This window comes from Tenrec ecaudatus, chromosome 1 (assembly GCF_050624435.1).
Source record: "Tenrec ecaudatus isolate mTenEca1 chromosome 1, mTenEca1.hap1, whole genome shotgun sequence".
Lineage (NCBI taxonomy): Eukaryota > Metazoa > Chordata > Mammalia > Afrosoricida > Tenrecidae > Tenrec > Tenrec ecaudatus.
The window spans coordinates 264,224,456-264,252,013 of NC_134530.1; the positions used below are offsets into that span (position 1 = coordinate 264,224,456).

Below are 27,558 nucleotides of genomic sequence, written 5' to 3' on the forward strand. Positions count from 1 at the left end.
TACCCTACTACATAAAATTCGCCACTCCATATGACTAGTTTGAAAATACAAAAGGCTTCTTGCGATTAATTATTCTAAATGGAGAGTTATTTTTAGCAGACGCATTGTAATATTTAGTTTCTATAGCCCACACAGCAAGTCACCTGCTTACTTGTTAAGGGATGCATTTCGTAGTTCAAAGAACATTCATCGTGATACCAGGTGGATCAAAGTCACATGAATTATGCAGCATCAGTGTTGGTGTTGACTGGAAAAATCTGCTGCAGAATTCTTTTTGAAGCTAAAAGCATTTAGCCGTGTTCTTTGGCATCACCCTGTGCAGGTAGACTTGATGGGCCGTTCATTCTTTTGTTAGTAGAGACCGAAAATGGCTTTTTCAGAGACAACATCTGGTCTTGTCTAGAGTGGTGCCTTTGAAAGAGCTGATGGCTTTCCACCGAGCTAGGTTTGGGGCTGGGTCCCTCAGTTTTTCAACTTTGCCTCTGCTTAGTTGTCCTTTAATGCGAACACCGCCCCCATGCATTACACAGGGGCTGCTTTCCAGGCCCTGCCCAGGAAATGGAAGGTCTGTTAACATTGTATTGAAAGACACCTTCATATCTTGCCCTGTCCAACATCTCCCTTCACCCACTTTTCTGTTGTCCGTTCCCCTGGGAGGAGGTCACATGGATATCCTTGTCGTTGGACAGGGCAAGATTATCAGGACCAGCCACAGCTAGGAACACAACATCCCAAAGTGACCCAAACCCACCAACCCGATAGCCAGGAAACTCGGCCTACTGTAGAATGGCTTCAACAGAAGAACAGACATGCCTTCAAGGTGTGGAAGGAAAAGTGCTGAGGTTATCTTCCTTGAGTAGTTATTCCAGCAACCAACATTCTCCAATAGTTACCGTGTGCCGGGCCCTGTGCTTAGCCCTGTATCCACGGAGCAACCCTGTGCGGTTGAGAAAAAGCAAGCTGCAAGTGCATGGACGATGTTCCAGGTAAAGCAACGAAGCAAGGCATGCATGGGATGTGGGCTGGAGCATCCGGCAAAGCAAGCTGTGTGGATCCTGAGCAGTGGACAAGAAGGTGGGAGATAGGAGGTCCACTTGAAGAGCTAGGCAAAAGCCAGCTCATTAAAGACTTGTAGGGTTTTGGTTTTGCTCTCGGTGCAAGAGAGAGCTGTGGAAGCAGGCCAGTCGCAGAATAACCGTATTGTAAAAACTTTACCAGAATGGGTCCTACAGGACAGAGACTGCAGACACTTTCTACAAATGGCAGATAGTATTTTAGGTTTTTGGAGTTAACCTGCTCTCTATTTCCTTTGTGGATTTTTTTTAACTACCCTTTACATTGGAAAATCTATTCTGAGCTTGCAAGCGATACAAACACAGGCTATCAACATGACCTCCCAGCACTTGTTCTAAAGGAAAGAGCAGTCTAGGTAGAGACAGGGCTGGCCTGGGTCCAGGTGAGATGGCCAAGATGGCGAGAAGTAGAAGGTTCATTCTGTGTTCATTATAAGAGGGACAGGTTTGATCCAAAGATCAGATACTACATTTCAGGGGAAAGACTGATATCTGGAGGGGACTGTGGCTTTCACAGAAGGCACTTTCATGTATGACATCTATGGCTACGTATGCTATAAGAACCTGAAGACGGCTGTTCAAATTCTTTTTAGGGCGAAGTCTAGAAAAACCCATTTCCTGAGAATTCTCAATGCAGTTCCTGCTCTCACAAGGTTTCTACTGTGCGCTTTGGCCTCTGTTTAATATCTTCTTTCTATCTTACGTTTGATTCAAATTTATACTGACTGGACCTGATTATTTTCAAATGCCTACTACTTTATTCCAGGCCTATTTGCAATTCAGTGTAAGCAACACCCAATTCTTTGTTTAATAAGATGTTAATTTTTCAAAAGGATAGTCTTGAGTTAATTATTTAAACCGAGCCTTAGTTTGCTTGTTTGTAAAATGAGATCCTACCACTTACTTATTAAGGATAGTGTTACTATTAAAAGAGACTAATGAAAAATAGTACCTAATACAGAACAGGTATTAATAAATACTAGCTATTCCTCAATTTTAATCAGTTTTGGATTCAATAAGAAGGTAGCTAAACAGTTTTTTAATACAGATCAAGATTGCAAATGAACCGAAATAAACTTATATACATTCAGGTTGCTGATATTTTTAGGCCATCAAAATTGACATTCACATGACAACCCCTTCATTTACGTGGACTTTTAAAAAACATTTATTAAAAAAAGCAAAATGTATGTTCATCTCAAATATAACAGTTCAAAATGGTAAAGCAATACAAACGACTTGTATCCTAGCAGCATCCCATTGTTCACTCCCCTGCCCTACTTCTCGGTCTGTTTGTGGCAAGCCAAGTGTTCTCCAAGCTTGCTGCTAACTACCTTCTTCATCATAGTGCAGATAAAACCAAAGTTTATAAAATTAACAGTTTAAGGTTAAATAAGCTTAAATAAGGGTGTTAAATACAAGACACTTCATCAAAGCTTCTGTACAAAGATAAACAAATTTGGCATTGTACAAGTGACCCAGCTGGTCCACAGAATATATGAAAGTTCTAGTAACTGAGCAAATTTACTCTTTTGTCGGCAGAGCCTTAACTATACAAAAGTGAACTAAGATTTGAAGTGATAACTCAGTGAGCCATTTACAAGGCATATTTATCTTTAAAAAAATCAGCATACTGTTAATATTCAGGCACTATTTGTTGCTGCAAATAAATAAAGTCTCTAAAGTAATTGCATTCAAACTAGAGTGAAAGCGTCAGTGCTTCGTTTTGCCCCCCTCCCCGCCCCAGCACAGCTCCTTCAACTACGTACCACGCGCCTCCTTTATTATTGCTACGATCAGTGGCTGGGGCCATACACTACTGCACACACAGAAAAATAGAGCACCTTTCACATTAGAGTAGACATCTGATGATTGGTTTCTATGCGTATTTTACAGCACTAAAGCCTGCATGGGGGTAAATTGCGTTAACATCTCTATCAGGTCACCTGATCCATTGGAAATACAACCCGACCCTCTTCCCATTTGAGGCACGCCCCTGCCAGAGCACTGGTTCAGTCAAACCCAAAGGGAAAAGGTTCACAACAACAGAGGTTGACATTCGCCTTGACCCCCGGAGGTACATTCCTCTTCACATCCGCTGGCTTCTCTCCCTTCACAAGGGGCCACCCAGAAGGAACGGCGCTCTGGAGGGAGCCGCTGCCCTCAGTGGTGCTGGACAGAGTGGGAGAGCAAAGACGTGTGCGGCCGTTGAAAGCCGGGTCAGCAAGCACGCCGTGACTTGGTGGAGTCCACGGCCGTCCCCCCGGTCCTCTTGCGGTGTGCGTGAATGACCCGTTAAGACTTTTTGTCAATGGTACTGAAAAACCATTCTGTGAATTTCCTCAGCTGGGCGGCTGCTGTTTGGGACTCCTCCTGCAGCCGCATGTTATCTTGTCTCAAATGCTGAACTTGGGCTTGGAGAGCGGCTTTGTCCTGCCTTTCCTGGTGGAGGGAGGAGGACACAGACTGAGTCAGGACAGTAAATGGCTTTCTACTCTTTCCATCTAAGCCTGGGAGCCATGAGCCCTGTGTTCTGATTTTTATACTTCTTTATGAACTGCTTAAGGGGAGAGGAGGCTTATTTTCTTCAGGTGATTTGCCTGCTCTTGATTTCTGCCGAGGGCAAAGGAGCGGGGTGAACATGTCCACAATGCCCCGCTTTCTTCACATTTGGCTCCTACTTGGTATCATAATGGTTTTTATATATGAGGGAGATAGTTACAGTTGACATCATCCTCTACCAAAAACTCTACTGAGATGACAAAAAGAAGTTAAACTTAACATCCTTTAAACGATGCCCAGAAATTCCACATGAACTTTTTATTTACCGTGCAAATTAACCAATGGAGCTATGTGTGCTTTGAATGAAATAAGTTAGAAGGAAATACGTGCTCAGGCACTTCGTTTCACCTTGAGCTTTTCAGCGATCCTGTGTCTACAACACTTGGAAAGTTGTCCTTATGACGTGTTGGCGGATGCCTTTCTCCAATTAGAGACGGGGCACGCACACCACCGTCAGGGCATTACATGGGATCTGACCGGAGGCGTTTTCCTGACACAGTAACACTACGGGGTCTGTCTCCAGTGATCCAGCTCTTCTGGCAATCTTTGGCCTCTGTGGCACCCCACTCATGGGTGCTCCCCTTTCTCGGTTCCTCTTCAGGCGTCCCTAATCAGATACCTGCTTTGTCATTGACCCCGAAAACCAGTCCCAACAAGGGAGGCCCTGTCCGGACATCAAGACTCACCCCATCTGTCTTGCACCCACAGTTGGCAGCTCCTGCTCCAACATTCCCAGGACTCTCATTCCAATCTGGCTAGACAGCCTTGCTGGGACCCCACTGCCCAACCCTCCCATGGTTCTTATACCTGCTGCTAAAATCTCCTCTGTTCTCATCCTCTTCTCAGACCCCCGTGCCCATGCTCTAAATTACCATGCTTTCCCAGAAGGCATTGCTTCTCCAAATGCAGCCCTCAATGCTGCCTCTTACTCTCCCAGAGCCCCAAGAACATGAGGCTAGATTAGGGTGGATAAGCTCCTTGTTCTCCATTGCTTGGTCCAGATGACTACTTCTCTCTAAAATGCCAGCTTCTTTGAAATAGAAGCCCTTAGGCTGAAGACCTGCTGGCCACCTTTCATGGTAGTTATTGCTGCATCCGCAGTTCCTGCCATCAGATGGTACCCCAGTCATCTGGTCACCCTTCCTGTTTTAATCCACTCAGATGCTTTCACTCAACACTCTGGGCATTCCGTCTCTCTGTACATCCTCACAACAATTTTGAGACTACTCAGTGCCCACTCCCATGGCCATATCCTAGCCTACCTTTCCCACTAACTGCATGCCACCCTAAAGCTCTTTCAAGGTCTAGGATGTGTTGACATGAACTTCTTTTTAAAAACCACTTAAGAACTCACCTCCTCTACTAATCTAATCCACTATTCTGATCTATTGTCACTGATAATCAGCACCCTCCTCTATGGTGACAGGGTGACCAGCCATCTGGCTTGCCTGAGATTTTCTTGGTTCTTGCCCCGAAAGACCTATGCCCATGAAACTTCTCAATATTAGGCAAACAGGGACAGTTAGTCGCCCACTGTGAAGAAACACACCTAGCTGTCATCAGAGTGTAATGTGTGTTGCATATTTTAGACGTATCTTCAGCCTTGGTTAGCAATCATACCAGCACAGGCTACTTTCTACTCAACATGGCATTTTACACCTCACGGTCTCCCAAACCTCTCATACTCTTTCCTACCACTCACTCACCAGGTAACTGGGGAAGGAAACAATCAGAAGAGAATTCTCTGTGTGGTCTTGGTAGGAATGCAGGTGTGCACATGTGTGTACCCAGACATCTGCACCTGCCGCTCCACCTCTGGTGACTGTATGGACTGTGTCTGCCCCAGCTAAGGCACCTTCCCCCTTGCATCCTCCATACACCTGGCTGCCTGTCAGGGCTGTTTCCACCAGCGTCCACACCAGCTCTAACCTCTCCCTTATGAAAAGACAAAATAACCACAACAAAACTTGTCATTGTCACCCTACACACACACACACACACACACACACACCCTCTATCACTCTCAATTCTCTTTCCTCCTGGGACAGCAAAACTACAACAAAACCAAACAAAGTCATGTCCAACTCTCCTTTTCCCATTCCCTCTTGAATCTACCCCTTGGGACTCCATTGATGGTCTGCTAGTGTCCCCAACTACTACCATGCTGTCGAAGCTGGCCATCTGTTCTTTCAGTACCATTTAATAGAATTGATCTCGTGCCTCCTTTCAAAAGCACTTTCTTCACTTTGCTTTGGACACAGCATACTTTTTAGCTTTCTCCTCTCACTGGCCGCACCTGCTCAGTGTCCTTCGCGGGAGCACCCTCCTCTCCCTGACACATGAACACTCCCACGATCAGCCTGTGGGTCTCTCGCCTGACTATTCTGAATTCCTTCCCCTAATGGCCCAAGCCTGCTCTGCCACAGTACTTTCCAGCTGAGGAGATGCCACCCCGTTCACTCATTTAGGCCCCAAACCTCGAGATGTTGTACTCTCACATCTCACATCCAATCCACCAGCAGGTGTCATGGCCACTTTGCACCGTTCCCAATATCTTTCTTGCCTGACCTCTGGTGAGAGCATCCTGCCTGGCTTTCTACATCCCTGTTTGCCCCTCCTCTATTGCTGTCTATTTCCCCCAAATAGTGTGAGTGATCGCTTCTGGATTACGATGCACCACTGGCTTCCAGTCACTTGGAACAAAATCAAAAGTTCTTCCCTAACCTGACAGAACTGCCTGCTCTGTGTCCTGCTGCCTACCTTCTCACTTTCTTCCAAACCATGGCTTGTGAAAGTACAGTAAACTCACTTTGCCTTAGGCCCTTCCACCAGCCAAGCCCACGACATGGCTCTCTCCAGGTGTTTGTGTCCTTGGCTCTGTGCTCCTGAGTAATCACATACCTGCCTAGTCAGTCATATGACACTGCTTCAGAAAGATCTTCTCCACCTCTCTCCCTCGGAATCATACCGTCCTCTCAGCCTACGGTGATTGTCTTTGTTGTATTAATCACTATTGGAATTACCTTTTTGTTTAGTAGTCAGTACTATCACAAGGGTGGAATTGTCTTATGTTCCCAGTGACTTGAATTCTACAACAGCTTCTCTGTCATTGGTTTTTGTGTTGTTCCACCCCCCACTCAATTGTTAGCTTTTAAAAGAATCAACAGTGAACTCCTACATGAAGCAGAAGCCATCAGAGTCTCCCTCTTCTAACTAACACACTCAGGGACCTGTTTTGCATGGCATCTGTCTTTTTCTCCTCCCGGATTCTCTCCTCTTCGCTGCAGCTCATTTCTCCGTCTGTCCCTTGGCCCCACCCCTCCTGTCTTCTGTGGGGTTCTACTCTTGTGATCCTGTTTTCCTGGGCGCACAGTTCTCTGACAAGCTCCTCTTTCCTCCACTTGTCTGCAACCTAGCAAACACACCTACAGGTGGTCCCCTCCTGTTATCTCTCTCCATGGTTGCCTCTTACTTTCAATCTCAATAAACAACATGCTTTGTGTTGGGATCCCTGTTTTTCTGTCCAGCTTTACTTCTTGCTGCTCTCATTTCCATACTTGAAGTCTCAGCTGGGCTGAATCATGGCATTGTAATCCCTAACCCAACACTCAACAGGAAGGGGAAGGCCCCTTGCCTGAACGTGGTCCTCTTCTGCAGACCTCACTCATCGATGGCCTCACTGATCAAACACCAAAGGCTGGACACATGCTCGGGCAGCGAATGATTTCATTTCTTTTCAGGGTGAACGCACAGGTTGATGTGTGGGGTAGAAGCCCTGGGGGTGTTGGCTCTGACTCAGCGAGGGCCCACTAGCTTGGGGAGATCAGGTTTTCTGGCAGTGACCTCTTCAGAGGTCAGTTTCTAAGTACATGGTGTAATAGCCTGTGGTCTTTCCACTTTCTCCTGAAGGATGACCATACAGAAGGCCGGTCTCAGTTAGGGTCCTATTCACTGGGACACTCTTGCGGGGTTAAAATGGAATATATTGGTCATGGGCCAGAAAAATGAAAATAGATCTCATGCCTTCAAATGTCTACTTATTGTTTGGTTTCATTTGGGGTGGTCTCTTATTTTCAGCTGTAAGAGTTAAAAGGGGGTGAACGTGTAAGAGCAAGCATTCTCATACGGACGTCCAATCGAGTTGCGTTACCTTCTGAAGGTCAGTCTGCAGTTGTCGGAGAATTACCTCTAGCTGATTGACTTTGCCAGTCAGTGTTGATGGAGATCGCTCCCTAGCAAATAAGGATGTAATTAGAGTCAATGGAGTTGAAGTCAAGACATTTCATTCAGGGTTTTAATTAGTTTTCATTCAAAAACTATTTTATTTCATTCTCAAGAAACTAAATTATATTATACCAGATGGAAAAAGTGTACACATTGTTGCTTTGGTAGAAACTCCCTCCGGGGTCTCTATTTCTTTAAAAGGGAGATTCAGAATCTCTACAGACATAGGCTGGTAGAAAAACAAAACAGAGACTACTCAAATGAGCTTAGCGACCTGAGATAAGGCAGACTGAATGACAGACTCAATCTCCCCCATGTGCCTTCTCCTGGCATGAACCCTCAAGAGGGGGATTACCAAGGTTAGCATGAAAGTTACTGATAACTCCATTCATATACAAATTGGAGTTAGGACTGGATGACTTTGGGGAAGGTTCTATATTCCATAGGGGAAAGAGGTGGTTCATTTCTCAACATACTTCCACAGAGAGCAGGAGCCAGGGTCAAGGAGTAGGGATCCCGAAGGGAAATGTGCTGCAGCCAGAGTAAAATGTGCGGCAGCAAAGGCAGGTGATTACTTGGCAGGTGGAGGGCTGAGATCACCCAAGGTGTAACTGCCTGGTGCCATCCCAGTAATTAGCAGACGAAGATTCTACAGAATCTGCCCTTCCCTTCATCAGTGAACGTCCTGAGTAAGGCACAGTTCCACAACCTATATCCCAAGAAGGGCCTGCCCATTGGGTGGAACATTCAGGCTGGGCTTGGGACTGAGGCTTCTCCTATGGATTCTGACTGAGGACTGGGGTTAGAACTCATAGGTGGGACATGGCCTCCTGGACTAGTTGGGACATGCAGAGTAACTTTAAGTTGAGAAGACCTGGGAGAAGGGGGTGCGAGGGGGTTCAGAGATTCACATACCCAGTGGTATCCAGGAAATCCTTCCCACTGCCTGGGTCTACACATAAGGTGAGCTCCTGAGCCCCTTCCAAGTCTTGCATGTGCTGCATGTCTGTCAATGTACAGAAGGAGGCCACTCTCTGGTCTGAGAAGGGGACAAAAACACACAGAGAGGGGGTTCAGGAATAGCCCACCACAACACTTATTCCTGGAAATGAGTTTTGTAGCTAACTAACCCTCCCTAAATTCAATGATTGCCCTATTCTAAACAAAACAAAAACAAACCACAACACAGCAAAACAAAACAAACTCCAGCAAGCTGCTGGCAATCGGAAAGCATGAAGATTGGCTGTCCTTTCAGGGTGTACGGCACAAGATCATCACGGCCATAAGGATGTCTAGCAGAGCCTCCAATGGCTACAGCCAATAGGCTTTCTTCTTTGTACATCTCTCCGAATGCCCAAGTCACCAGTTGTGCATGGCACAGCAGAGCTGGACAGTGATTTGATTAAAAGTGACTAGATGAACCCTTCCTCAAGCTCTCCCTGAACTCACACAACAATTCTGGAGACAGAGTCAACCCAATTCTCCCTCCGGATCCCACCCCGCGGGGCTTGGGCAACCATGCAGACGTGCAAACATGAAATGGAGAGGGACGTTCACAAAGTATCAGGGATCAGCCCCCGACAGTCACCTAGAAAGGACGTGTGGTGACCGAGCAGCCCATGTTCTTCATCTGAATCAAGACCTGAAAGAAGATTTAGAAGGTTCCTATGAACAGCAGTGTCTCTCTGCCCTTCAGAACGTCTGGAAGCCCCCTGGCGGTTAAGTACACACAGGGAGGGGGGCAAACACACCCTCTGAAGAATCATTTTCATGTACTGCCCCACAACATGGCACACCCCCCGCCCCCACAAACCCAACCATAAATATATGCCACACTGTTAAGCTTATCTATATGACTCGCCCTCCAATGTCTCATTCCAAGAACGTGAAGATAGTGGGGGTGGGGGAGATTAGATAGGCACTCTCACTAGAATTCCTTATAGGAAGCTCTCTGGGACACCGTATTTATAATGCAGGAACAATGATCAGCACGCCTGAAATGTCTTATCGGACCACGCGCCCATCCTATTCTCGGCCCCAGGAACTTAATCGCCAGTGCTTCAAGAGCTCAGTGAGAAAGGGGATCTGGTATTCTTCCGAATCGGCACTGGGTTAGCCTACGCCTAGAGGTTAAATACATTGACATGTTGGGTGTTTTGCAGTAAGCAAACGATTATGTTTGGGACAGTGCGGAAGTGAAACTCAGGCGTATATCGAATTACCCACTTTTCCCTCTGGCCTAAGGGCCCCGTGCAAGCTTTCAGAGCACACTCGTGCATTTTCGGCTGGAGTCTGAGAGCCATCGCAGGTGAGCCAATGCTGCTGCACTCCTTTTATGACGTGATTGATGGCGAAGAAAATGCATTTGGGTCCGTGTCAGTGGTGCTCTGTTCTTAATTGAGCTCATTCTGTTTCCCACTGGCTGCCGGGGGGGGCCGGCTAATGAGGCTATCTACTTGTTTGGTGTATGGAGGGTCATGAACTTGTAGTTCATTAAAAACAAAAAAACAACGGTGATGTTGAAGGCTGCCAGCAGCGTCTGAAGACAACTGGGGCTGTAAAGTTCTGGACACAGTGGTGGACAAACCACCTGTGCCCTGATAAAGATGTAAGGCTCCCCTGGAAGCGGTACGGAGAGCTCTCCCCGGCCTCCTCCACCATGAGCATTTTTGAAGGCCGAGGCCCTCCAACCCACATTTCTGCAAAGCTTAAGACGAGCCTTCTCTGCACTTCCAGTCATCTAAGAGAGCGTGAACATTTTCTAACTGACCATTCCTGAGAGACACTTATGCTACAGGCACTGAGTACTAAATGGAATACTCTGGGATTTAATTAAGGGTAAGGCATTTCCCAGATGAAGTATGTGTGCTGTGTTTCCACACGAGTGACGGGCAGAATGATGGTCATACAGGTGACTAGGAGCAGCTCTCTGGCGAGTGGGGGTGGGAAGGTCTGGTTGGGGCAGTCCCCAAGCTAACCTCTGTTCTCAAGAGCACCAAATAATGGAACAGAGCATACCTGCACCCCCTTTTTAAACCAACAACAGATGTGTTTGTCTCCTCCAGTGACTTAACTACTGATGAAAAAGGCACACCAAAAGAAAGTGAGAGTCTTTATGGCTTTATCTATTGTAAAAGGGTTCCATGGACTCATCCTCATTTTATACAACCAGCGATGAGGTGGTTACAGTTCTCTCTTTCTTAATGTACACGTGGGCCCCGAAACTTTGTGGAAAAATGCCATGACATTTTAATGACACTTTTCCACAAGCTTTGCGAAGCCCCATCATACTTGGATCTGATGGTCAAGTCTAAGTATCTGGATGAAAACATCTCAATTTGCTTGACCTACTTTTCCCTTAATTGATAAAATACACACAGAGTTAGAGAAAAAGCAATCGCTACTGGCAGCCATTCAGACATTCTTTGGGGGAGAAATGAAGTCCTACTGGTCAGGAGGCAAGACACCAAAAATAGTTCTGCCAGCCATGTAGCTTCATAAAGGGGATTGGACATTGGATCTCAAAAGACTGGGGATGGGAGAGCAAAACTACTTGGTGAAGTAGAGACTATACAACGACTTTATGAAATAGGTCATCTTAGGGACAGTTTCGGGTTAGTGCAAGCTTTATTCCTCCACAGCTTATTTCTGTGATGATAAAAACTCAGTAATAATTAAGTAATAACATTGAACCAAAAGGTCCAAAGAAACCACAAGAGAGATGTGGGAACATAAACTTCACTGAGCAGTTAAGACAGTGGAAAATTATAATTATTCAAATTCCATACATGTTGCACATATCTGTATCTCTCTATCTATACATATTCCCTTCTTTTCACATAAACAGTATTTTCTCAGAAACTGTCAGCTTATTTTATTGCTTACGAAATCAAGCATATAGGAATGAAAATATAAACTTTGCAGGGGGCGGGCGGTGATGATTTCCTTTCTGCAGTGGGGCCTGATGTCTGGGCTGCACACTCACATTCACTCACTCACACTACAAGCTCAGTTCGTCCTGCTGCCGTCGTCTAGAGCAGTGGTTCTCAACCTGTGGGTCGCGAGCCCTTTGGGGGTGGAACGACCCTTGCACAAGGGTTGCCCGATTCATCACAGTAGCAGAATGACAGTGATGAAGTAGCAACAAGAATAATGTTATGGTTGGGAGTCATCACCACATGAGAAACTGTATGAAAGGGTCGCGGCATTAGGAAGGTTGAGAACCACTGCTCTAGAGGAAGACACCGTAGGTCTGCCCAGTCTATGTGCTTTATGCTGTGGAGGGTGCCCAAGTCAGCGTTGATGATCCATTTCTTTTTTTTAAATCATTTTATTGGAGGCTTGTACAATTCTTATCACAATCCATACATCCATCCATTGTGTCAAGAACATATGTACATTTGTTGCCATCATAATTTTCAAAACACTGGCCTTCTACTTGAGCCCTTTAATAACTGCTGTTCATTTTTCCCCCTCTCTCCCCACTTCCCCCAACTCCATGAACCCTTCATCATTCATAAAATATTATTATTTGTCATATGTTACACTGTCCAACATCTCTCCCTGCCCCCTTCTCTGCTGTCCCTCCCCCAGGGAGGAGGCTATACGTAGATTCCTGTAATCAGTTCCCCCTTTCTACCCCACATTCTCTCCACCCTTCAGGCATCGCCACTCTCATCACTGGTCCTGGAGCAGTCATCTGTCCTGGATTCCCTGTGTTTCTAGTTGCTATCTGTACCAATGTACATCCTCTGGTCTAGCCAGATTTGTAAGGTAAAATTGGGATCATGATAGTGGGCAGGGGGAGGAAACATTTAAGAACTAGAGGAAAGATTTATGTTTCATTGTTGCTACCCTGTACCCTGCCTGGTTCATCTCCTCCTCACAACCCCTCAGCAAGGGGTGTCCGGTTGGCTACCATTGGTCTTTGAGTGATGATCAATTTCTTCATCTAAACAACAGCATCCTGTTGTTCAACATTCACGAAGGCATCGAGTATCTATTTCTGATATTCTGATTAATGGGAATTCCTTTAAATCCTACAATTCTTAAATATCTACGTTTCTTCCTCTGCTTTACTGATGAGCTTGCTAGTTGGATTTGTTCACTCTACCCCAGTTTTGGGGGGAATATATTCTAGTAGCTATTTCATTAGTTAATCCCCAACCTAACGGCAAGGATGATCAAATGAGGCTTGAGGCCTACCGTGCGCATTACGGCATCAAAGGGACAGTCTGAAACATAACTCCATCCATTTTCCAAACTGTGCCCCTGGCAGCCTGTCGCAGCTCAGGGCCTCTGGGGTCATGGAAGCCACCGAGGTGGGAGACACCACAATGGACTTGCGTTCTTTCTCAGCAGACCTCAGCAGGGCTATCAGCGTTTCCCTCATTTAGTTTAGTTTTTGTTTTCTCCCCAGTAGAGGTGGGCTGGTAATGATTATTATGTATTTATTAATTAATGAATGATTAATACAGCTACACAGTGCTTCTTTACCGGAAGCTTTTGAAGGCTTTAGAAGAATTCCTATGACCACTCTCAGTAATTAGATTTCTGGTCAAAGAAAGGGTACACCTTTTTTTTTTTTAATTTTAACAATTTATTAGGGGCTCATACAATTCGAAAGGGTACACTTTTCTGGCACTGGCTACACAGTGTCATATAGCTTTAAAAAATAAAGATGAATCACTTTATCATCTTTATAAAGAAATCAGCTGTGAATATTCATCACAGCTTTACAGTCAACAGGTGTGCATTGGTGACTCATTACCATTTAAATTTACATGTGTGTTTGAATGTTCTTCAAAAACATATTTACTGTGTATTTTTTATTTTGTGATGTATTCCATATGCCTCGACCATTTATATACCCGGGACTTGGTAATTTTTTCTATAAGGTACTTTATATATGTTAGCATTATGGTCTTTCCTACCACATTTATTAAGATTGTTTTCTTATATTTAACTTTTCATATGAATGTTCTCCTTCAGTTTCATAAATGCTTAAATACTTTTAATCCAGCCACATTGCATCTTGTATCATCCTTCCTCATTCTGTAATGAAAACATTAATTTGTTTATAAAATGTTAGTAGTAATTTTTTGTTTACTTTTCTAGACTAGACTTTTCTACTTTCTAAGTCCAAGTGGATGACATGAATTCCTTCCTTACTTCGTAACAATTGTGATTTCTGTATGTAGACCTTAATTTTTTCAGCATGATTCATTTCTGTTTTCATAATTGCAATGATTATTATTAATTTTATACCTACTAGTCAATTTATAGTATGGGTTTATAATAGCATTTTTGTTGAAGATTGTCCAGCTATTTTCTAAATAGATTTCAAAAACATATCCTTTTAGAATTTAATTGAACCTGTGGTATAAATTACAAATTTGTACAAATTAACCCAGCAAGCAATGGCATCTTTACTATACTTAATTCTTTCCACTCATTCTCAATCTTACATATACTGACTTTTTAATTATTGAGTGTTTTCTAAATTTCTTTCATTATAATTATAATACTTCAATATTGCTGATCTTTATCTACTCAAGAAAACAAAATGTACTGCCATCAAGTCTTTATCTCATTCATCAACTTAATTCCTATCTATCTACGTGACATTGCTTAAGTTATTATCTTATATATTTGTTGGTATGGATCCCCTTGTAAATGTCTAATTTTGTTTATATGTACATTTTAAAAATAAAATTTGCTACAGGTTTATGAACATTCATAAAATGATTCTTCATTTTGTTTAAATATGACACTAAACTTTCACCTGTCGGTTTTTGGTTTCTTTCTTTCCTTTTGAGTTTTTCTTTTATAATGTTTGTGGAATCTTTTTGAAGTGCCCACCTGCTACCATTGAGTAGATTCTGCCTCATGGAGACCCTAGAGGACTGGGTAGAAAGCCTCTCTGTGGTTTCCGATACTGTAGATTGTTATGTGAACAGAGAGTCTTGCATCTTCTTTTTCTGTGACGCGGCTGGTGGGTTTGAACTGCTGACCTTGCAGTTGGCAGTCCAGAATTTAAACTCACTGCAACACTAGAAACTCTTTTTTTAGAGTGCAGCTACGTGAATTCATTCTTCACGTTGTTTTCATTCTTGGAAATTTAATAACTGTTTTGAAACTATATTTGTAAACACAGAACCATCTTGAACAATGTCTAAAAACCGTATAGGTAGCACCTTTGCCATCACCAATCCTTTATAGAAAGAAGGTGCTCTTAGCACTTCTTAATTCTTCACAGTCCAACAAACACTAGTGTGGCCTCACAATTACAGCTCGGAGCCCTGGTGGGTTACAGGTGGGCTGCAAGGTCAGCAGTTGGAATGACCAGAAGCTCCCTGGGAGAAAGATGAGGCTGCTCTTTCCTGTAAAGAGTAACAATCTCAGAAACCTACAGCGGGACTTTTGCTCTGTCCTACGGGGTAACCCTGAGTTGGAATCGACTGGATGGTAGTGAGAGTGGAGAATTATACTTCTGAATATAAGGGTCATGGAATCTCAATTCAGTAGGTAGAAAAATTCCATTTCTTTAAAGCCAATATTCAAATGTGCTAATTACTTACATCAAAATAAGGGAAGTGAACTCGGGGCACCTTATATTGTGTTATTAGTTTATACCAATTAAGTGAACAATCACATAAGGATATTTGGGGCCATCTCTTCTTTATAATATTTATAATACTCTAGTTCAGAAATGACTTCAGTAACTGATGCAGAAAGACATAAGCAGGCCAACAAAGTTGTAGAGGTGTACACATCTCTCTCAAGTCCTAAAGCTCTGAACATGCCATGTTCTATCTTGTTGACTCATGTCAGCGTGAAGCGGGTCAGTGTAATTTGACCCACACTGACTGATGGACACTGACACCTGGGGCGGCAAATTCTCAACTGAATTCCCATAAACCTTTGTTTCAACCTGTCAGAGGAGTATTAAATATGACTGAAAGTCTTAAAAACAAAACAAAACTAACTCTTTTCAAATCTTCCCACCCTCTAAGAGTGGGGTTTGGATACTCTAGAAAGGTCAGCTAACTAAACCACGTACTATTCTTTCTCTTTAATTTTGGTAGAGCTAGCTAGAATTTCTCTCTAATGTATCTCTCTACTTTGTTTGAATGTATCAAGAGCAATTTATACTTTAGTTTAGAAGGACTCACTGTATTTAATCCAAAGTTCCAGGCAGCTTCCATCTACTTAGGGCCTTTTAGCTTCACAACCTCCTTCTTACTTGAAAGGACAGATGTAATTTGGGCCCAGTGGCTGCACAGTGGTCTCAAACCCCCAATTGTGAGGATGACACAGGGCTAGGCATTCTGCTTCATTCTGTTTACCCAGGGTGGCGGTGAATCAGAACTGATTCCAAGGCGCTTAACAGTGACTATCACCAACACCATCACCACCACCACCATTTTCCAGACAAGGACAGAGGTATCCAAAGAGGAAAAATCACTTCTTCAGTGTTACAGTTGGTACCTGAGTTCAGATTTAGGCTTTTATGATTCTTTGCCTAGTGGTCCTTTTACTAAATGACATTGCCTCTCTGAGGCAGGCGGGGAGAACCTCGTTTACTCGCCAGGGCCTTTGCATATTTATAACATTAGGCCATACCAAGTTATCAACTCAAAACTTAGCCTGCAAGCCATGGTCAAACATTTAATTAACTCACCACTAGTGTGATGGCTGACCTTGGGGATCACAGCCTAATATGTAACCCATATGCGACCAGGGTCCCAGTTTCAAACCACCAGCTCCTGCATGGGAGGAATAAGAGGCTCTCTACTCCCTGAGAACTTAAAGTCTCGGGACCCAGAGGGGCAGTTCTGCTCTGTCCTATAGGGTTGCTAAGAGTCAGAAATTACTCTCTGGCAGCGAGTTGCTTTGGTTTGTTTGTTTTATATGGCCCGTGGGCTGGACGTTCCCCTGTTGTATGGAACACCCTTAGTCACACAGTTCATGCGTTTTCCTGCTTGTTTTCATAAGTACAGAGGCACAAAACATCCCATCTAAACTTTATTCCACACGGTAAGTAGTGAATGGCCTGTGTTGGGCTAGTCAGCCTTTACCTTCAAATGCCCGTGCAGCATCCACCAGGTGGGACCAATCCAGCCCTGTAGCTGTGTCAGGGAGGGGCATCAGGCCAGGGTCTGTGCACTTGGACTTATCCGATAGGGACCCATCAGAGAACCAGCACTCATCTAAGCAGAAACAAAACCAGAGCGCCAGTCAGAACACAGCATGTGCGTCATTGCATTCTCCCTCATGACGGAGCTGAGGGAGCATCATCTAAAATACTGCCTGTCCGCAGCTAACAGACCCTGAGCTGCAATGATCAAAGCAGTTGAAAAATGTAAAGTTTTTTTTAAATAGCATACTATAGATTCCCCTATAGACCAATCAATGAGTAAAGCACAGTGGCCGAGGGAGAGTAAAATTGAGACTGTACAGAATCCTGGTTTCACAGAAAGTTTTCTTCTAGAACAACTTTTTGTTTAAAATACATCCAACGTCTGAGTACTTTCAAGATGGATTCTTGCTTGCCTCAGAAAGTTATTTCCCTTTCTTTTAAATCAGCATTGCTGGCTTCTATTGTAAAAATATTTAAAGCAATTTCTTTCTATCCTAAAGATTTGAAAAATCCAACGTGTACTCCACAAATTCAATATGCCTAAAACCAAAACAACATCAACTTATAAATGTACTAAGGTTAATTTCATTTTCATTATTAACTAGCAAAAACCCAAGAGAATAATATTTTATATGCTGTGCACAAAAATGACACATTTTTGACTCATAGATGGTTCTGTAACTGCTCCTGAAAAGATTCGTAGTCTCAGAAACTGCAGAGTAGCTGAGTCTGGCTCAGAAAGAGGACAGTGGGTTTAGAGGTTTCATAACTGGTTAAACCAGCAACCTTTCATCTAGTCTGCATTGAATGTATGGCTGTACAAATAGACCTTGACATTTCTCTTTCTCTTTCAATTCTCATCGCAATCTTTTGACTGTGCTCCTCATTCAAAGTACTGGTTGTTAAGAATTCATTTGTACTTGAGCACTCACTCATTTACAAAGATTTCTACTGACTTGCTTTTACCTTGCATTTTCTGCATCTGTTCAAATGCTGCATTATCGCTTCCTGTGAACACATCTGATTAATTAGACCAATCAAAACAATGACCACCTGGCTATCTGAGCCTGCAATCAAGTACAATAAGGACACAATTAACCAAATGCACCTGTAATGTTTCTGCCAAATGGTTTGGGATAATACGAAAGAGCAGCACCTGGACTGGGATGGAGATTTCAAGTTTGGCCTTGCTAGGGGCTAACATTCTCCCATTGGTTGACACCTTTCAAATGTAGCTCTTAGCAGATCTCTGGTAGCTAAAGCTAAACCAATCAACCCAGTCCATCTTTAATATTAACTATGTCTGTAAGTGCCATTTAACTCCAACTTAGTCCACTAGCCTCTATCTTGAAAGGAGTAGCAGTAATAAGTATCACATCAGTAGCATCTACTCAGCACAATCTCTGCACTCTTTTTTTTTTGGACTGAAATAACTGTTTCTGCCCCAAGCAGCTAATTGTCAGCATGGTCGGTTTTGTTCTTGCCAGGAGTCTACGGGGCGGGAGTAGCCTTTCTGAGGAGGGGCTGTGAGTGAAAGAAGAGCAGATTCTCTGTCTTCTTTTTCCCACCCCGCTGATGGAAACACAGCACACACAGAGAGCCCAGCTTCCTTGTGTGTGTAACAGGGGCTAGGAATAAACCTAGTAGATCTTTGACTGGACATTTAAAATCAAACCTGAAGCAAAAAAATCACGAGTCCATCAATAATAAAATAAATCTACAAGACTGAAAACAGGAAAACATAGACATCAATTTATAAACAATGCCAACTACGAAGCAAACAGAAAAGGGTGTGTGGGGGTGGTGGTATGGGGTGGGATAAACAGAACTTCCAAAGGAAGTCAAGAAAATATCAGCATAAAATAAAGGGACTAATATAAACTTGGAAAAATAATCACAAATAAACCTAAGCAAAACAAAAATAAATGGACAGAGATCAAGTACACATGAAAACAACAGAGGATATCTAAATAATTTATACGGAATAAGGAATCCATCAGTACACAAACAAACAAACAAGTGAAACAAAAGCCCACAGCAAAATCACCAACGAAAACCAAACCCAACTCAATGACCAGAGTAGACCTGTGCATGTGTGTTCCCAAGGCTGTAACTCTGGACAGGCATCGGAAGCCCGTCTTTCTCTCTTGGAGCAGATGGTGGTTTCAAACTGGAGAACTTGTGGGTTAGCCGCCCAACAAGTCCACACCACACCACCAATGCTCCCAAACATCATCCCAGCAATTGTCACTTCACAGCTAGTGGCAACGATACTGAATGTAAATGGACTAAGTATACAAGTCAAGTGACAGCGAGTAGTAGAATGGATAAGAAGACAGGCTCTACAAAGATGCTGTCGAGAAGAGATATTTTAGACAAAGAGATTAAAATAACTTAAAAATCAAAATGTGGAAAAGCCTATCAGACAAATGGAAACCAAACAAGAAGGAGCAGTAATATTAATTGAGGATGTAACTGTAATGCATATTTATACAGCCACTGAGGGAGCCTGAAAGGCCTAAATTAAATGTTGACAGGTTTAAAAAGAGAAACAGATAACTTCACAAGGTACTTAAATATATAAACATAAGTGACTTTAAAACATCACTTTCAGTGAAGGACAGAACAAGAAGATTCAAAACAAAGATATAAAGATACACAAAACAATCCATCAACTTTCTAGTCTTGTTGATTCTATTGTTTTTCTGCTCTAATTTTTATTGTTAATTTTTCTTCTGGTGACTATTTGCATTTTTGCTGTGTTTTTTTTTAAATTGTTGGAGCTGTGTACTATGATATTTTGGGCTCTTTTAAAATGTGTACATGTTTGCTCTAATTTGTCCTATAAATATTGTTGGTGTTGTATTTATGCTTTTGTGTTTTAATTCTTGTTTCAAGGATTTGTTTTCCCTCTACTACCTAATAATTTTTTAAAAATATGGAATGCTTCATGAATTTGCATGTCATCCTTGCGCAGGGGCCATGCTAATCTTCTGTGTATCGTTCAAACTTTAGTATATGTGCTGCCGAAGCGAGCACTACCTAATAATTTTTAAGCAGAGTGTTACTAAGTTTCCATGTATTTGATTTTTTCCCCTTAAAATTCCATCTTGCTTGGATCCGTAATCCATGCTCATGGAATCAGCAGTCAAGAAATGAAAGAGTGTGCTGTCATAGACAAAGTCTGCTCCAGAAGACCTTACAATACTGATGAGCAAGGATGTCACTATGAAAATTAAGGTGGGCCTGCCCCAAGCCATGGCATTGTCAAGCACTCATATACATGTAAAAATTGGACAGTGAAAAAGGAAGACCAAAGAAGAATTGATGTGTTTGAATTATAGTGCTACCAAATAATATTGAAAGTACCATGGACGGCCAGAACAAATCCGTCTTGGAAGAAGTACAGCCAGAATGCTCCATAGAAGCCAGCCTGGTGAGACTTTTCTCAAGTCATTTGGACAATCACTATGACAACAATCTTGGTAAAGTCAAAGGGCAGTGAACAGTAGGCCATGAGATGGATGGACACAGTGGTTGCAACAATGGTCTCACACCTAACAACGATTGTGAGGTTGGCACAGGACCGCGCTGTGTTCTCTTCTGTTGCGCACAGTCACGATGAGTGAGAACCAATTTGATGGCATGAACCTACAACAACTGCATTTTACCAACTTTGAAAGCTTGCAACAAATGGACACATTTTTAGAAACACTCTACCTACTCAAACGAACACAATCCAAAGTAGAATAATTGAACAGACCCTTCACAAAAGTAGGAATGAAAAAGTAATTAAAAATAACAACAAGAACAACTCCCCTCAAAAAGGTCCTGGCCCAGATAACTTCACTGATGAATTCTAGTAAATATTCAGAGAGAAGCTGGCATCAACTTTGCTCAAAATATTCCAAGACATAGAAAAAGATGAAACATTCCTAATCTCATGCTAGGAAGCAAGCATAATCCTGATGCCCAACAGAATTGAACAACGTTTCAAAAAGTAAAACATTATGACCAAGTAGGATTCGCACTAAATTTATATATAGTTCAGCATTTGAAAAACAGTAAAGCTAATCCACCACATTAGGAAAACACATATTAATTGAGGCAGAAAGGCATGTGACAAAAACCTAATACCCGTTCTTGATTCAAAACACTCGGTAAAACAAGAAAAAGAAATTCCACCATATAATTAACGACATACAGAGAAACTCAATAGCCAACATTATTCTTAATAGAGACTCAAAGCATTCCCTTTGCAAATGGGAACCAAGTAAGAATGCCCTTTATAACTACTCCTATTTAATTATATATTGGAAATGCTAGGCTGAGAAATAAGGTAAGTAAGGGACGGCAAAGGCATCCAAATTTTCAAAGAAGGAAACACTATTTGCAGATGATAGACGCTCTAGATAAATAATCTTAAGATACTTGCAAAGAAACTACTGAACTAATAAAAGTATGTAGCAAAATGGCAAAGAATAAGATCAACATACTAAAATCAGGCAGATTCCTAGTCTACACTAAAAAAGATATCTCAAGAGACCACTTATGTGGAAGAATATACACCATGCTCATGGATAGGCACACTTAATATTGTGAAAATGTTAGTATTACCCCAAATGCTCTATAGATAATATAAACTCAATTCAAAAATCTATCATCATTCTTTAAAAAGCTGTAGAAATTAATCACAAATTACATTTTTTTGTTTTTCCCATACTTTATTTTTTAATTATGTCTTACAATCACATAATTTATATACTGGTGCAAATAATATATCTACTGTTATTCTTTCTAATGCTTAATTCTTTGCTGAAATTACCAATCACATATACAGAAGTTCAACAATTTTATGTGCTTTTGAATAGCTGTTGGAAAGACAAATTATTTTGTAATTCATTTACAACTTAAGCCTTAATGAATTTAAATACAGAATTCAAATTGCTGCTACCTCATCAGGCTGACTTTTAGAAGCATCTGAAAAGTGTTAAATATTTTTTATTTGATGTAGTACATAAATGGCGATGAAATGTGTTTTGTTAATGAAAAGACAATATTGTATACAGGAAATTTTTATTTGATTAGCATATTTAAGAACACAAAGAAAGTGGCCATTGCTACCTTATCTTCACCCCTTGTATTTAAACAGGCTCATGAATACAAATTGAAATAGGCAAGTCTTGCTCTGTTCCATGAGGCAGTGAAGAGACTTCCTAGTATTCAAATATATTCATAAAATCAGCTTTATGAATCTAAATATAAAATCTATCTATAGGCTATGAGATAGAATACACCGTTTTGTTGAAAAATTCAACGTACTAATCCAACCTACCCTCAAGTGCAATCACACCTTAGAAAAAAGCAGTGATCACACTTGCTAAACAGAAATTTCTATAAAAAATTTTAAAGTTTTATCATTTAACCACCACCAATCCTTAAGATTGCGGAAAAATATTTTATCAGTCATTCATGATCTGATTTCTTCTGTATGAGGTCAATTTAAATATGGTACATGTAAAAAAGGTCACAAGACATTCTTATTTTATAATAAATAAGGCAATGACTAGCTATGACTCATTAGTAGCTTTCTTGAGATAAGCTATCAAGTCTGCCCTTTCTCTTTTCTTCTTAAAGTCAGCAAAGATCATTTTTACTTCAGGGATATACTTCCTGGGATTCTCAAAGAGCGTGTCCTCTCCTCACATGACACTTTTGTTCTTACAGCCATCCATGTAAGTCAGCGGTTCTCAACCTGTGGGTCGCGAGCCCTTTTACAGGGGTTGCCAGATTCATACCAGTAGCAAAATTACAGTTCTGAAGTAGCAACACAAATAATTTTATGGTTGGGAGGTCACCACAACGTGAGGAGCTGTTAAAGAGCTGCAGCATTAGGAAGGTTGAGAACCACTGCTGTAAGTGAATGCAGGGATTTTGCTGGTTTTCTGCCTAAACGATACCAAGTTGGCTCCCTTTCCACAGTGTGGGACTGGGCACACTTCTGAACAAAAATCTTGCTCTTCTCAGCCTCCCCATTTTGAATTCACTCTCTAGTTGCACACTGCATGACTTTAACTGTTCAGAGGGTGGACTTCTCACTCTCTCACCAAGTTTTTATGGAAAGGAAAGAGATATAAAATAAGTAAAGCACTATTCAAGAAGAATCAAGTTGGGCTTCATACTCCCTGATCTCAAAACCACCTAGAGAACCACAGTAATCAAAACAGTACAGATACCGAGACCAACAGAATAGAACTGAGAACCCAGAAGTACTTATGAACAGGTGATCTTCCACAAATGGGTGAAGCCCACTAAATGGAGAAGAGATAGTCCTTTCAACAAATGGTGCTAGCAAAACTGGGTATTTGCAGAAATAAAGCAGAATCCACATTTCTCAACACATACAAAAATTAACTCAATATCGATCATAGACCTAAATGTAAGACTTTAAACTATAAAGAGCATCATTATTAAAAAATAGAACAAAACAAGGCAAATTTTGGAGCCCTAGTAAGTAGCATATACAACCAAATATATCTAAAAATGAAATACGTATAACAGGAAACTCACAAAATTTAAGTATTTATGTGCATCAAAAGACTTCATCAAAAGAACACAAAGAAAATCTGCTACTTAAGAAAAAAATTGGCATTGACCTATCAGACAAGGAGCTAATCTCTGTAATTTATTAAAAAAATTCAACTTCTCAACAACTAAAAGACAAACCAATTTTAAAATTGGCAGAAGACATGAACAGAAATTTCGCTAACAAAGACCTCCAAGTAGCCAATCAACACACAAAGAAATGCTCACATTCATCAAGGAGCAGAGCTTAAGTCAATATGATGAGATATCATCTCACCCTACCATTATGGCGAAGTTCAATAAAGCTGGACGACAGATGCTGGCAAGGATGTGGAGAGACTGTAAGGCTCGTAACTCCTCTGGGATTGTAGAATGGTGCCACCACTATGGAAAACAGCATGGCACTTCCTCGAACAGTTAGAAATAGAAATATCATCTGCTCCCACACTCTCATTACTAGGTACAGACGGAAGAGAACTAGCAGCTGTGATAGGAACGGATATGTGCATACTCATGTTGATCACAGCCGGTCTCACAATAGCAAAAAACTTGAAGCAACTCAAGTGCCCATCAATTGGCTATGGTACAAACAAGGGTACATACACACAATGGGAGACTATACAACATTAAAAAATAATGGGGGTGGCCAGCACAAAATGATCACGGCAAAGGAAGGTATTAGGAGGAGCTCTAAGAGTTAAAGGCAACAAAGGTAAGTACTATCATATAATCTAAAAACAGTAACAAGAATAACTAACCATGGATTCATACACAGACACTCAAGCTGAACACGGGTGGAAAGGTAATAAGACTAGACTCATATAGGTTTGACAGAGGATATTTCTACATGTATCTGAGGATGAAAATGCACCCATGAATACAGTGGTCCATACAAGGGGCAAAGTGTAGAAAATTTCTCAGCCATACGGAACACTTTGATGGAATGAGTCAATGAGCCTAGGAGCGCAGGATCATGGTTTCAGGTGAACGCCAAGGTCAACTGGCATAGCATAATCCACAAAGACTTTGCTGAGTAGAACTGGAGTCTTAGAAGCTCGTGAACAGCTACTGAAGGTACAAAATTATTAGTCTTTCCTTCTCCCCAAACAGATAAAAGTTAACAGAACGCAAGAAAAAAATATAGTCCAAAGGACTAATGGATCCTGGAGAGCCCAGCTCCATGAGTCTAAGACCAGAAGAACTAGGTAAGGGCTGACTGTCACTGCTGAGCACTCTGAAAAGGGTCATCAAAGAGGTTCTGGATAGAGAGGAAGAAAAATGTGGGAAAAGTCTCAAAAAAAAAAAAAAAAAGGCCAAGCTGATTCATCTAACAGAGACTGGTAGAATCCCTGATCCCAGAGGGGGATCAGTAACAACAGGGAGGTAGATATGCCTGCGAACAATCACCCCTTCCAGTTCAAAGGGCAGCATTTACAGAGGAATAAGCCTCAGAAGGCAGGGAGGATGGGGAAGACAGACAAATGGTACAGTAGGGAATGGTACAGTAATGTTTTGGAGATGACAGTGTATGTCTCAACACAACATGTACGAACTGCCATATGTGAAATATTTTTCCCCTGTAAACTTTCACCCAAACCACAATAAAAAATATAAAAAGGAAAAGACAATATCCTCACTGAGTCCAACGGAAGACAGAGATTAAAAGAAGGAGTGGGAGAGAAGAGGTAAAATGCAATGCCAGTGAAGAGATAGATGGGATGCTATGAGGTCTTTCGTTCGCCCTCTCTTAGCTTCTGTTCCCAAATACACAACCCAGAGTCAAAACCCAACCCAAACCCAGTCCCTGGCACCTCGCTGACTTAGAGCCTGTCCAGGGCTTCTGTGACTGTGCATCTTTATACTAGCAGGCAGCCTCATCTTTTTCCTGTGGTCTCTTAGAGGTCGGACTATTTCTGAGCCAACCCTGAGGCAGTTCCTGACATATGACCATTTGTAATTTTTCCAAGGCTTACATTTGCATCTTCGAGGCTGGCAAGCCCGATGGTCAGATCAGCTAGGGCGTGCACCCAGTTCTGCGGCTCTCTGCTTACATCCTGGGCACATCCCTTGCAGGGACCACACATGGGAATGGGAACTGCACTCTGTGAATGTCTCAGATGCATCTCACAAGCAAAGGCAAGCCCAGGGCAAACTTGTAACCTCTTCAATTTCTTTGGGAAAGCAGGTAACAAAAAGAGGGAGAAAAGTTTGTGACATTTCTTAGTTATTACAAAATATCAGCCTCTCTCCCTCAGTTGTCTGTTTGACACTGCAGAAAGTTAGTGGAATTTGATGATGACTACACGTGTAGTGATGGAGAAACACAGTGGAGACACGGATGGCCCCGGCTTTCAGAGTTCACATGTTGGTGAGAGGAAGCAAACAGTAAACAAATCAACAAGGCAGTAAAGGAACTCCGTCCGCAGCTCGATGGCATATTTGGGAGAGGTCTGTTTGAAGAGGTGACATTTGAGTTGGGATCTGAACAATGAAAAGCAGCCGCTCAGGAAGGAGCAGAGTTTGGGTACACAGTTAAACAACAACAACAACAACAACAAGAAATTGCCTGAATCTAAATTTATTATCTTTTGGTAGACAAGAAGGATCTATAGCCAGTGACAATCTGAAATGCAGTGAGAGCCACCTGTGTTATTTCCTGAACAAGCAAAATAAAGGCACACACATTCTCTTTACCACAGGTTGGCAAATCATGTAGTTAGTGAGAACATTTTTGTTTGTTTGTTTGTGACTTCAAGTCACTCAAAAGTCTTTATAACAATTTCGAATGATGTATGGAGGGATTGTGATAAGAGTTGTATGAGCCTCCAATAAAACGATTAACAAGATAATTTCAAATGAACACTATGTGTCATGGCTGTCTCCTGTTCATCTAGATAATATTTATTAAGTACTTACCATAGTTCAGGTACTAGATCAGAACTGATGGTATTGAAGGGCAATGTCAAAGTTATACTGTAAGCAGGGATGAGAAACAAGGCTACGAGAATTGACAGGACACCAAGCAAAAGGTTTCACTAAATGGATGCAGTGCTGGAAGTCCCCACTCATCTTTGTGAAGAAAATTGGAAAGCAGCTACCGAGCCAACTGACTGGAAGAAATCAAAATGTGTGCCCTTCACAAAGCAAGAGAATCCAATGGAATGTGGAAATTATAGAACAATTTCATTAATACTACACACAAGTAAATTTTCACTGAGAGTGAAAAATGGTTACAGCAGTACACTGACAGAGAACTGTCGGAAATGCATATTGGAACCACAAAAGAAATGAAAGCTATTATTACTGATCTTGGCTGAAGGTAGAGCATACCAGAAAGATGATTTGCTCTATTGTCCACTGGAGGTATTCAATTGTATGGGTAACAAGGCAAAGAATGGGAATTCTAGAACATGTACTTTTTGCTCATGAGGAACCAGTATATAGACCAAGAGCCATTCCAAAAAAAAATGATTTAAATCAGGGAAAGTGTGCATCAGATTACAACTGAACATAAAGAAAACAAAAAATTCTCACAACTGGACCCATGACCCAGAATATAATAAATAACCTAACAAACAGATGGCACTTATAAAGGATTTCATTGCATTGGGCCCTAACAAAAGTCATATTTCAATTGGCCCCTGCAGAAGCTGCACACCGAATAAGGAAGCCACAGAAGAAGAGTTACGTTTGAATTGTGCTCGCGAAAGACCATGGGGAAGGGGCAGCAGAACAAACACGTGTGCCGTTGAAGAAGTACAGCAAGGCTGTTCATGGACTGGAGACGCGATCAGCAAAGACCAGTCCCTGGAGAAGCACACCGTGTTTGCTGGAGGTCAGAGCACAAAAGGAACGGCTTCAACAGTGGCTGTGACGGTGAGCTCAAACTCGGCGGCCACTGTGAGGCCGAGGCCGGAAGAGCGGTGCTTCATTCTGTTGTAGGCAGGGTTGCTGTGTACCGGAACTGAGTGG

At 42.1% G+C, this 27,558-nt stretch overlaps 1 protein-coding gene and 1 non-coding gene across 3 annotated transcripts in view; both read right to left on the bottom strand.

The window, feature by feature from the left end:
• Positions 1–2,142: 2,142 nt before the first annotated feature.
• The window catches only part of SIPA1L2 (signal induced proliferation associated 1 like 2), a 273,295-nt gene continuing 247,879 nt past the window's right edge, over positions 2,143–27,558 (bottom strand). Inside the window, exons 19-22 of one of the 2 annotated variants that reach the window (XM_075532082.1) lie at positions 16,940–17,071; positions 8,775–8,898; positions 7,786–7,867; positions 2,143–3,515 (exon numbers count right to left, since the gene is read on the bottom strand). In XM_075532082.1, the coding sequence (XP_075388197.1) occupies positions 3,369–3,515; positions 7,786–7,867; positions 8,775–8,898; positions 16,940–17,071 (485 nt within the window). In that variant the 3' untranslated portion in view covers positions 2,143–3,368. The remainder of the gene's footprint in view (positions 3,516–7,785; positions 7,868–8,774; positions 8,899–16,939; positions 17,072–27,558) is intronic. The other variant, XM_075532091.1, reaches the window with a different exon arrangement.
• On the bottom strand, positions 19,934–20,040 carry LOC142438183 (U6 spliceosomal RNA). Its single transcript, XR_012782610.1, has one exon. It is a non-coding gene; the product is annotated as a U6 spliceosomal RNA (small nuclear RNA).